General features: G+C 44.1%; 2 protein-coding genes across 7 annotated transcripts; one reads left to right on the top strand and one right to left on the bottom strand.

Moving 5' to 3' along the window:
- The first annotated feature begins 1,032 nt into the window (after window positions 1-1,032).
- Window positions 1,033-2,539, top strand: LOC119272382 (ammonium transporter 3 member 1-like). The gene has a single exon (XM_037553884.1). It carries the CDS (start codon window positions 1,033-1,035, stop codon window positions 2,509-2,511), a length of 1,479 nt encoding a protein of 492 aa, XP_037409781.1. The 3' UTR covers window positions 2,512-2,539.
- An 819-nt stretch (window positions 2,540-3,358) lies between these two features.
- On the bottom strand, window positions 3,359-10,985 carry LOC119269741 (DNA repair protein XRCC2 homolog). 6 transcript variants are annotated; one of them, XM_037551650.1, is made up of 13 exons: window positions 10,694-10,982; window positions 10,034-10,181; window positions 9,545-9,687; window positions 8,843-8,913; window positions 8,560-8,616; window positions 7,564-7,704; window positions 6,302-6,407; window positions 6,068-6,104; window positions 5,817-5,926; window positions 5,525-5,719; window positions 5,239-5,334; window positions 5,030-5,117; window positions 3,359-4,543 (listed from the first exon to the last, which is right to left on the bottom strand). In XM_037551650.1, exons 1-10 carry the CDS (start codon window positions 10,892-10,894, stop codon window positions 5,696-5,698), a joined length of 1,038 nt encoding a protein of 345 aa, XP_037407547.1. In that variant the 5' UTR covers window positions 10,895-10,982; the 3' UTR covers window positions 3,359-4,543; window positions 5,030-5,117; window positions 5,239-5,334; window positions 5,525-5,695. The 6 variants fall into 6 exon arrangements, with proteins under 6 accessions (XP_037407547.1, XP_037407549.1, XP_037407551.1 ...); XM_037551652.1 differs by lacking the exon at window positions 3,359-4,543 and having other exon boundaries at window positions 4,703-5,117; window positions 10,037-10,181; window positions 10,694-10,983; XM_037551654.1 differs by lacking the exon at window positions 3,359-4,543 and having other exon boundaries at window positions 4,703-5,117; window positions 10,040-10,181; window positions 10,694-10,983.
- Between the last annotated feature and the right edge of the window lie 439 nt (window positions 10,986-11,424).

Here is an 11,424-nt window from a genome sequence, read left to right as displayed (position 1 = left end):
AACATTTCTACATGGCCATAGCGATCATAAGGCTGAGGCTCTCACCCTTATTACGTACTAAACCTATTTGGAATTCATCCCATTAGTGACCATAACACTTGTGTAAGATATAAATTGAACGCTATTTGAATGTTTGGCCACGTGCGCGCAAACTTGCACCAGGAAAAGAGGTGTTTGATTATCTCATGGTGAGTACAAAGCTACACTTCTTACTTGATTGCCAGTTGCGGTGAGCAAGATTGTCTTTGGTTAGCACGGCTCCTCTGCAAATATACCTCATAAAAATCTTGACTTTTAGTGAAATTTTCTATTCCAAATTTTCTTATTATTTTGCATTGGGATCTCAAAATGTGCTCTTGTAAGAGCGCGTATATAAAGTTGATTGTGAATGACCTCGAAGTAGTAAGATTCCAACGAAAAACATCCCGTCTTTGTATCAGATTAATCAAATATAATATGGACACAAGATTTTGCCAGACGAGGGCCAATGAAATCCTCTCCAAAAGAAATATCCGACGGAGATGATCAAAGCACATGTTTTTTTAGGGTACATTAATGGCGTACCTTAACTTTATAGAAGAGATCAAAGCACATGCTCGAGTGTATCATTTTTAGGACGTACAATGCGGTATAAGGTCGGATAATGTTCCGGGAGAATGGTGTTGCCTAAGCCATTTATCCTCCGGGAGAGAGACTGGATGATCTCTTCCTTCCCTACCTCCCTAAGTCCCAGCTGTTCAATACATGTTTCATCTTTGGCATAGGATCCAGCTCCTCATGTCACCCACCGGCCAGTTCATCTCTTTCTAGGCACGCCCGCCATTCGTTTGCCCACATGTCAGCCATGGGTCAGCTGTCCTACGCTAGCTGGGACCGAAAACGGTCGACCTATATATAGAACCGGGAGCGTCGCTTGGCTTCAGTCGTCACCACCACTCACCACCCACCACTACCATCTCCGGCTAGCCGATAGCGGACAGTACCTCTAGCTGCAGGCGAGCTCGGGGCGGGCCTGCCGGTCGAAGTAGCAAGATGTCGACGGCCGCGGATTACAACATGTCCGTTGGGTACTCGCCCAACGGCATAGTGGTGCCGCCATGGCTGAACAAGGGCGACAACGCATGGCAGATGATCGCTGCGACGCTGGTGGGACTTCAGAGTATGCCCGGCCTGGTGATCCTCTACGGCAGCATCGTGAAGAAGAAGTGGGCCGTGAACTCGGCCTTCATGGCGCTCTACGCCTTCGCCGCCGTGTGGCTCTGCTGGGTCACCTGGGGCTACAACATGTCCTTCGGCCACCAGCTGCTCCCCTTCTGGGGCAAGGCGCGGCCGGCGCTCGGGCAGAAGTTCCTCCTCATGCAGGCCGTGCTGCCGGAGTCCACCCACTTCTTCAAGGACGGCAGCCAAGAGACGGCCTGGATCAATCCGAATTACCCCATGGCCACCATGGTCTACTTCCAGTGCGTCTTCGCCGCCATCACGCTCATCCTCCTCGCCGGCTCGCTGCTGGGCCGCATGAACATCAGGGCCTGGATGATCTTCGTGCCGCTCTGGCTCACCTTCTCCTACACCATCGGCGCCTTCTCGCTCTGGGGCGGAGGCTTCCTCTTCCAGTGGGGCGTCATGGACTACTCCGGCGGCTACGTCATCCACCTCTCCTCCGGGATCGCCGGGTTCACCGCCGCGTACTGGGTCGGGCCCAGGTCCACCAAGGACAGGGAGAGGTTCCCGCCCAACAACGTGCTCCTCATGCTCGCCGGCGCCGGCATACTCTGGATGGGGTGGGCCGGGTTCAACGGCGGTGACCCTTACGCCGCCAACCTCGACTCCTCCATCGCAGTGCTCAACACCAACATCTGCGCCGCGACCAGCCTACTCGTCTGGACCTCCCTGGACGTCATCTTCTTCAAGAAGCCCTCCGTGATCGGCGCCGTCCAGGGCATGATCACCGGCCTCGTCTGCATCACGCCCGGCGCGGGTCTGGTCCAGGGGTGGGCGGCGATCGTGATGGGGGTCCTCTCCGGCAGCATCCCGTGGTTCACCATGATGGTCGTGCACAAGCGGTCCAAGCTGCTGCAGCGCGTGGACGACACGCTGGGCGTGTTCCACACCCACGCCGTGGCGGGGTTCCTCGGCGGCGTGACCACGGGGCTCTTCGCGGAGCCGACGCTGTGCAGCATGTTCGTGCCGGTGACCAACTCGCGCGGCGCCTTCTACGGCGGCAGCAGCGGCGGCATGCAGCTCCTGAAGCAGGTGGTGGGCGCGCTCTTCATCGTCGGATGGAACGTGGTGGTCACCAGCATCATCTGCCTCGTCGTCCGGCTCATCGTGCCGCTGCGGATGCCGGAGGAGGAGCTCGTGATCGGCGACGACGCGGTGCACGGCGAGGAGGCCTACGCGCTCTGGGGCGACGGCGAGAAGTACGACTCGTCCAAGCACGGGTGGTACTCCGACAACGAGACCAACCAGCCGCGCAACAGGGCGCCCAGCGGCGTCACCCAGGACGTCTAGGTCGCCGGCCGCTTCCCTTCCTGGCTGTGGCTGGAGTTTGGTCGTACGTTTTTTGTTTGTTTTTATGAGCATCAGACACAAGCGCTCATATACACGCACATACACTCACCCCTATAAACGCACACACGCACATCCTATCTTTATGAGCACCTCCGAGAGACTGAGCCGACATATCATTTTGAGATTTACTAAGTCAACGTGCACAACGGGTGTTGTGGAATAAGCTATTCATTTTGCTGTTTTTGAGACGTCAGTTTGTTTTAAATTATTGTTCATTGTTTTTGAGATAGCTCACCACTCGTCGCTGAGAATCTCCCGACCCTTAACTTTTGTCATCCGCATTAGAATCTTCCAAGTTTGTATCTACTCCAGGTCCTGGAAGATCCAGTACACAGGCATCAGATACTGTGACATTTGGCAAAGTTATTTTCACCATATTGTGAGATTGCCATGAAACTGTGCTTTGTTCCCACCCTCTGTACCTATATGCTATAAACTCGTCATTTGGTTTTTGCAGTGGGTGTCGGAAAAAACGATTTTCAAGGAACTGTATTTTCCTCTTGCCATACGATATCTATATACAAACCCCACTGCCAAAGTATTAATAGCTATCGCCACAAAAAAAGTATTCTAGCTATTTTTCTTTTTCTTTTGCAGGAAAACTTCCGATGTACTCCCTCCGTCTCATAATGCAAGACGTTTTTTGACACTACTAGAGTTAAAAAAAACGTCTTATATTATGGGATGGAGGAAGTATTTATCTTCAATCACAGCAGTACAATGAATGCCAGAAATAATAAAAATAACATCCAGATTCGTAGACCATCTAGCAATGACTACAAGCACTAAATTGAGCCGAAGGCGCGCCGCCGTCATCACCCCTCCCTTGTCGGAGCCTGACAAAACTCATTGTAGTAGACAGTTGGGAAGTATCATAGCTATTTTTCTACCATCACAATAAACCACATCATCAAAATTGTTATGATAGTTGCATTTGCTAGCTTAGTCCACCAATAGTTGCCTCATCCACACATAAAAATGTCTCTACCATACAACATGCATAGTGGGTTTTTAATCCCATCGTATTTATCCCTGACACGTTTTGCTTTTTTATGTTTAAGATTATTTGTCTTTGTACAAGTTCCTCACACAATTTTAATAATAAGTAATAAATTTTTTTGACATAATTATTAAATTCAAATCTACTCTTGTTTGCGGCAAGTATAAAGGAGATCGAACTTGCTAGGTCATAGACAGACCGGCCTTCTTCTTATTCATTGGATAGGGCACGGGGGAAAGTCAAGTCAAGCGCTGGTCAGTTGGGTGGGACGCACCAAAGCAGCGTTCGTTGCACAAGTACTTAACTTTTGAAGTTAAACAGAAGCGTCCGAAGATCGTTGGCTGCCTTTTTGTAGTGCACAAGTTAGGGTGAACAACAAACTGCAGCAACTTAAAGGCAGACGATCTACCTCGCGGAGCTGGCGGAGCAGCATCAGAGTGGGACACAAACTGCTCTAGTGCAACCCCCTTGAAAAATGATACACGTCAGAAATTGTGATGAAGACGGCCTACGGGTAGTAACACATGGCACGAGGCCGGGTGACCTGACAATCTTGATGACTTCGGAGTGCATGCGGTTCGTTGAAAAACAATGCATCCCATTTGCTGCGGCCGCTGCTTTCATCTGATGATTACAGCAAGTCAACATCACCATCTCAACTCACCAGTTGCGTGCATGGTTACAGAAAAACAGAGGGCGACATCTGATGTCAGTTGCAAGGCCGGCAGAAATAGACCATTGCCACTGGCAGCGGCTTGCATTTCCCTTTCGCCGGCTGATTGTACTACAATTCTAGTAGTAGTACTACATCATGTGATGCTATGCTGCACTAGAATAACAACAGTTTATTAAAAAAAGGCGAAATGCTAGAGCGGCTGAGAAATGACAAGCCACATTCCGACAACTAAGACCAAGACAGGGTGTGTATCTTCCTAGGAATGAACAAGAAACACCAGCTGGGGGCACAAGAATCTGCAACGGAATCCAAAGAGAATAGGTACGATTAATCAGACAGCTAGAAGCTTGGGTAGAGAACTCGCAGACAAAATTTATGTGGGAAACATGCGAAGATCACAGCATCAAATGAGATGTTTTTGGCAACAAGGTTTCTCATAGTGCTGGGCGGCGTGATGAACAAAAGACAATGGGCTGGTGATATATTAGTGCATAAATAATAGTTTAGACCTAGGCTGAAAACTTGGTGAATGATTCCACGACAACTAGCCAAACAGTTGGCCTTGAACAAATCAACAAGTTAAATTTAGACCCTATTTATGTCCAACGCAGACCGTACCTATCCCCATACCCTATAAACTTAAGCCCCCCAGTTTCTGGGGCTCAGACGAGTCCTAAACTACGTGAATCTGTAAAACCCCTAGGAACAGAGGAAGCGACATCTATGATGGCATCATCAGGGTTGCTCGAATATGGGCTACTACATGACTAGGAAGGTCATACCAGCTGAATCACTGGTGCCTCTTTGAGCATATCACCTTGGTTTCTCCATCTCACCTTCTGATGTTAAGTTAAACAGCAAGTGTACTGCCTAATGACCATAGAAAAATGAAACGTCGTGAATTTGGGGGGGAAAATCGAACAGACATTTGAATGACAACAGTACTAAACAGCCATTAGCAGTTCAGAGAATATAAAGAAGCCAGACTTACTTTTCCCTGGAGCAATGTAAAATTGTAAATTATAATGTCAGGTCCCATCATGTGATCATGCCATGCCAAATATCAGAAGACAGCACAAACAGTTACCTGAACAAAAAAATTATCACATTCATCCGTATTTAAAAATGCTACTTCTTCTGTTAATAGTGCAAAATGATGTTCAGTTAGTCTACATTTGGGTTTTAGTGTGAAAAGTAGTCTCTTGCAACAACCAACAAAATATGAGTGTATGATTAAGTCATGCCAATTGTGAAATCAGTCAGAGGAAAACGGCAACCTTCAAAAGAATATCCCTGTTGCTTTTGGGTTCTGTGCCATATAATACCCGAGGACCAAGATAGAGATATTACTTAAGCATTTCCCATACATACGTTTATCACAGATCACAACAGTTCTGTCAGGAGGTCGGACAAGTCATGCTATCTGCCAGCACAGAAACTGATAGGCTTCACTGTATAAGGCCAACACCGTCCTGATCATTGGAAAGGAATCATCTAAGTTAAAACAAACATGGAAGTTGGCCAAACTGGTAAGGGAAACTAGAAAGAAAATAAGACCCAGAAGCTTACATCCTTGATATAGAACTTCTCTTTTGAGTTTAGGGAAGGCTGCACCCACTCACAAGTATGCACAGAAAGGATTGCATTTTCCTGCTCAGAGAAAAACCCTGGTTCTTGTGCTGTAAAGGACAATCCAGTAAGTTTGCAGTAATTAGATAATTTATAATATAAGTGACATTGGAGGGGGGGAAACCCTCCTCCCCCAGCTTGTCCTTAAAGAGGTCGTGAGGGTTGAACCGTAGAGAAGTGCATTTACCAACCTAAATCTTGCAACTTTATCCTGTGTGTAACAAATGTCTGTAAAACACAAGTTTAGAAAGCTTTTAGACCACTATGTATTTATCATTATTCAGATATTAGTAGAGATCACCTAGCAACATAAAGATGTGTGCACAGCAACGAATGAAAAGTAACTGAAGCTAACTGGTAATTTGTTGAAGAATTTATCATATGACATCAAACTAGCTTTTTGGTGAGGAAAGGATGGCACGGACCTGCCATGCAGATGGCATGTATTCGCGACATGAACCATTTCTTTCTTCTTCCCGTTTCGGATATCCCAAAGGTGTTGAATCCTCTGACATGTACTTTGGAGAACCCCTAAATACCATTAAAAAGGACAATCTATTTCAGGCTTCCTAGGAAAACAAGGCAGAGAAACATGTTGATTTTAAAAAAAGAAATTCATAGTACCTAGCAAACAAAACATTTAACACGGGTCATCACGTGAAATAAACTCTGCTGGTCGAAACAGTGGTCACAACTAAAATGGAAAGATTTAATGTCTTGGTAGAAACACACATGCCCAGATAGTACTGTTTTAGCGTTCTATGGTTGGAATAAATTTACATATTGCGAATTTGATTACATAAGAAATATAGGAAAAATATAGAAAAAAATCAATCACTATTTGCAAATTTCAGCTTCGCAATTCATTAGGTCCTGGCATCTCGCAATTAAGAAAGCACAACAACAAAAGCACATTCTCCTATTATTGCGGAGTGCAGACATGGAAGGGGTCGTAAGCCAAGAGAGTCATAACTCAAAAAATTGTTGAATGTGTGGATGGGTAGCTCAAACTATAGATTCTGAAAAGACGAAAAGGCGCTAAAGTTGTCCTGGAAACAATTATTTTGCTTAAATGGTTTGATACTGATAAGGAACTACTCAAAAGAGAAGTTTTACATTAAGGCACTACTCGACACTGTGCAGTACGTTGAAATACCTAATTCAACATGTTGGTGATATACTGATCGTGGATGGAGTATGATTTTTGGTTATATACTGCAACATGTTGAATTAGATAAAATGAAGTTAAGGTGAACAAACTGAAACCACAATCAGGGTATCACCACCTGCCAGTGAAGAGTGCCTATTTTGCTCCGTTTTTCCATATTCAAACCACAGCAATGGTTTACTAAATGAATCAACTTTACCATACCTGATTACTGCATTCCAAGGTCTAAACACTACAGAAAAGGATTTTCTTTACGGGAAACAGTACTCTTGTACTGCATACATTCATAAATCTATAGAAAAGGTTTTGACTGTTCAGTACAAGAAAACATAATCTTAACATTCTATAATCTCAAGTTATCTAAGAAGTTCGACCTCCACGAATGATCAGCGAGATTCAAGCTGATTCGGTCAGTCCTAGCATCCAACATATACATTTACACAGCAGCAGCAGAAATAGAGTGCACATTCTTAGGTCTCAAGTCGCAACAGTGTTTAGTGATAATAGATTATGGATTACCTTTGGAAGTCGTTTGATGTCGTGATTCCTTCACCATAAATAGGTGCCTTTGTGACCAACACCAAAATAGGTTGAAGTTGCAAAAACTTGTGTATCTCCTGGACAACAGTTTCGGTGATACTCTGAAATGATAGAGTTTTCCTGCAAAGACAGGTGTGAAAAGTTTGGCCAAGAAGCAGAGGGGTGTTACTAAGGGAGTGCTCAAGCATGGAAACGAGAAAAGGGATTATTCAGTAAAAAACGGAATTTGGTGTTTTTTCCTGCAGAGACATGATTCCTGAAAAATGCATAAAGCACCGAGGCCCCATTGCGCTCGCAAACTGCATATCTGTAATTAATTGAACCAGCTACTGTCCTGTTTTTCACACCCATAATGCACTTCTAAGATAAGTGTAAATACGCTGGAAATTTCTGGATTTGAAAAAATTGGGGATGTTTCCAGCACCGACATGTTTTTGACTTGGTTCATAACTCATAAGCATCATGATTACTATATATCTATATTCTGGCAATCTACATTGTTTGCATTGTTCCACTAGTTGCCTAGTTGGTCGTCGAAGTGAAAATCAAACGTACATTGTATTTTGTACTTATCATGATGCTTACTTTCTGCATTGATGATGCTTCTGATATTAGTTAAAAATATTGTTTTATTTTAACTATTACAGCTTAACTGTTAGGTTCTAACTTGTTGGTGTGTTTATACCATACTGTAACTGTTGATTTTATGTTTAGTTCCTATATGACGCACAGTATGACTGACTATTTTCATGTGACATACTACTCTTCAGTAGCATATATTTGAGATAATTCCTTATACCAAAGTAGAGATAAAGCTTTTTCCAATAGTCACATGTATACAGTGACTTCCACATAATACATGAAGCAATAACCAAATAAAGCATGCATGCCAAACCAACTGTTACTGAAGATATGTGCATAATAAGATCAGGAGGCTATCAAACTAGTATTGCATGTAAGGTTTGTTGTGATCACCCTTTACTCTCTCTAGTAGGTTGAAGAGCACGATCTATCCAGTAGAATGCGCCAATGCTGTAAAAGGGGATATGTTACAGTAGAAAACAGTTAGCCAGCAACGTGATTGAAAAATACAGAAAAGAAGTGGATAAGCAAACACTATGATTCCACGGGAATGGAGCATAATTTGGTGATAACAATTTCAAGTATAAAAGGAGAAGCATCACTTTGATACAGTAGCTATAACTTCAATTGACCAGTTAAACAAAACCGAATAAATTCTAGGAAGCCAGCAACGTACCTGTCTAACATAAGGAAATATACACCAATATCAAAAATTTCGTTCCTGGCTTCAGATTGAGATTTTAGACTCTGTGAAGTCACCAACCAGATATAAGAAATACATCCATCTTACATAAACATGAAGATATAGCTTATTATGGTATACCCCCTAGACTGTTGCAAGAGACAGGCATAAGTGTCTTGTTCGTAACTCATCCCACACATAGCACCCAATAACTTTCTCTGTGTTTTGTTCACTCTTACAAGTATCTTATTTTCGAACAATCAAGCTCCAAGCATCAAACACCTACATGATGATCCTAAATATGCTGTGTTGACATGCTGTACACACCACACATATAGTATTTATCAGATGATAATGATGTATGCTTACTCCCAAATGTGTGCGCTGCTACATGCCCAAGTTCTATCATTATCACCTTTTCAGCCAACATCCAATTGACTAAAAGGGTACCAAAAAACAAAATAACATGAAAGTTGCATGAATGGGCAGCCAAGGAAATGAGAAAATCTACATAGTTTTCTCTAGCTAGAAATAGAACCTTTGGCCACATAGCAATAATGCAACATGGCCATAGCTTATTTATATGTTTCAATTAATTTCTAAATCAAGTAAACCAAGGAACAGATAACAAAAATATGAACACATCACAAGAGTAGTAACATGCTCAGGTGTATGTCACAAACATATAGGACTTGCCTTCAAAGCAGCTATAAGTTCGGAACTATTGTAACAACGGACATACAGGAAACGCTTCATGCAATCAGAAAACAGTGTACTTTCAAACAAACGGAATTTATCTTTTGAACCATCAGTTTCAAATTCTTCATGATGCACTGAACCTGCAAAGTATGAGAAAAATGAAGACATTATTATAGGCACATCTCTGCTCCATGAAAACTGGACAGTATGTAGTGTAGATTATGAGCGCAGAGAGGCTAAAATCAATGCCGCAAAATCCAACTAGGCAACAACCAAACCACTGGTAATACAACAGAGAAACAGTGCCCATTAATCCAGTTCTACTCCAACCCTATGGGCAAAAAAATTTCACAGTGCACACTATTATAGGCACTATACGGATTATTTTTTTGGTGAGGAAAGAATTCTATATTTAGCTTGAACTAAATTGGATAAGTCAGATTGACAAATTTGTAATGCAAATTTAATAATTTAAGTACAGTGTACCACAACCCGCCGCAATGCGCTTCCTGAGGATCTGAGCCAGCCGCAGCACATCAAATCGGCAGTCCAAGTCAATGTACATGACTGCTTTCCCCAGGCCGCCGAAATAGACACCTTCCCACTCCTTTGGTAGTATGCACTGCACTGCAGACTAACATACCAGCAATCACACACTGAGCTGAGATATTCCTTGCTGATCACAGCATTTTGCATCATTTCATATGAAAAAAAATCAGGTGTTAAAACAGCATTGATTTAATCCACATTTGCATGTAACAAACACTGAAAGATTGCAGGTGTGCTAGTTCCAAGCGTATGAAGCACTGAAGGTACTGTTTCTTCCTTTTCTGCACACCGCCAATATGTTTCAGCAATGCCATGAACTTGTTTACTCTATACAAATTGCGCTGGTGCTGCATATATATCACACTTACTTTACAGTAAAGGTTACATTCTGAAGTCTGAACTGATATTATAGATGCAGATTGCCCCTGTGTTCATGCGACTTCATAAACACTCCTATCAACCAAAGCTTGCAGTGAACTGCTACAGTGTTTCCGGCTATAGATGTGAGCTGCAAGTGCGCGGTGTACTACCCTGTGGCGCTAAATGCAAACATTTCTTTGGGGGGAAAAGGTGTGTGAGCGCTGGAGTTTCGCTTACCATGAGGAGCAGCTGGGACTTGCCGGAGCCAGACGGGCCGGCGATCTCAACAACGTTTCCCGGGCGGAGCGGCGCGCGGTGGAGCGGCGGCGGGAGGAGGATGGGGGGCCGCGTGGAGAGGGAGCGGGAGAGGAAGGCCGCCGCCGTCTCGTCTACGGAGAGCCAGTCGCGGGGCGGCCCCCCTCCTGCCCCCCCGGCCATGGCTAGGGTTCTGGAGCTCTCCTCCCCTCCTTTCCACCGGATTTTTGGGCGCTCGGCTGGATCGAGTTTGGCGCCCGTGGCTCTGTGAGTTTTGTGTTTGCGCGCGCTAGCCGATGTGGGGGATCGTACGGGAGACCGGCGGAGGGCGCGTGCCTCGCCGGTAGAGCATCATTTTGGATCCCGAAATTTCAAAAACAAAACTGATTTCTACAAGTTAAAAAAAACTACGGAAATCTTATCTGGATGACATTTGCTGGGAGAGCAAGGCATTTTGAATGTTTTTCCTCATAGTAATAGTTATGTCGGGGGTGGCAGTTTCTTCAGAGCAACATTGCATTTTTTTGGAAGGATGACAATTTTGAGCCTTCTTTTCAGAAAATGTCATATGTTGGTCACCAGCTAAAACTGCCATTAAAATGCCGCAAATGTGAGCAAGATAAAAGGGTCCAAAAACTATAGGTATGTTTTCTATCCATCTGGAAAATGTTTTTTTAGGGGTCATTTGTAAAATGTTGTTAGATGATACATAC

The sequence above is a fragment of the Triticum dicoccoides genome, chromosome 3A (genome assembly GCF_002162155.2).
Source record: "Triticum dicoccoides isolate Atlit2015 ecotype Zavitan chromosome 3A, WEW_v2.0, whole genome shotgun sequence".
NCBI lineage: Eukaryota > Viridiplantae > Streptophyta > Magnoliopsida > Poales > Poaceae > Triticum > Triticum dicoccoides.
Note: the sequence above shows the minus strand (reverse complement) of the source record. Positions and strands in the feature narration are given on the sequence as shown.

Bases quoted from the DNA above. Each gene is read 5' to 3' on its own strand.
- LOC119269741 (XM_037551650.1), bottom strand. From the start codon at position 10,894: ATGGCCGGGGGGGCAGGAGGGGGGCCGCCCCGCGACTGGCTCTCCGTA. The intron at 6,105-6,301 runs GTCCGTGCCATC...TGTGTTTTACAG, and splicing joins ACATGCCATCTGCATGGCAG to ACATTTGTTACACACAGGAT. The intron at 5,720-5,816 runs GTAAGCTTCTGG...TCCAATGATCAG, and splicing joins AGAAGTTCTATATCAAGGAT to GACGGTGTTGGCCTTATACA.
- LOC119272382 (XM_037553884.1), top strand. From the start codon at position 1,033: ATGTCGACGGCCGCGGATTACAACATGTCCGTTGGGTACTCGCCCAAC.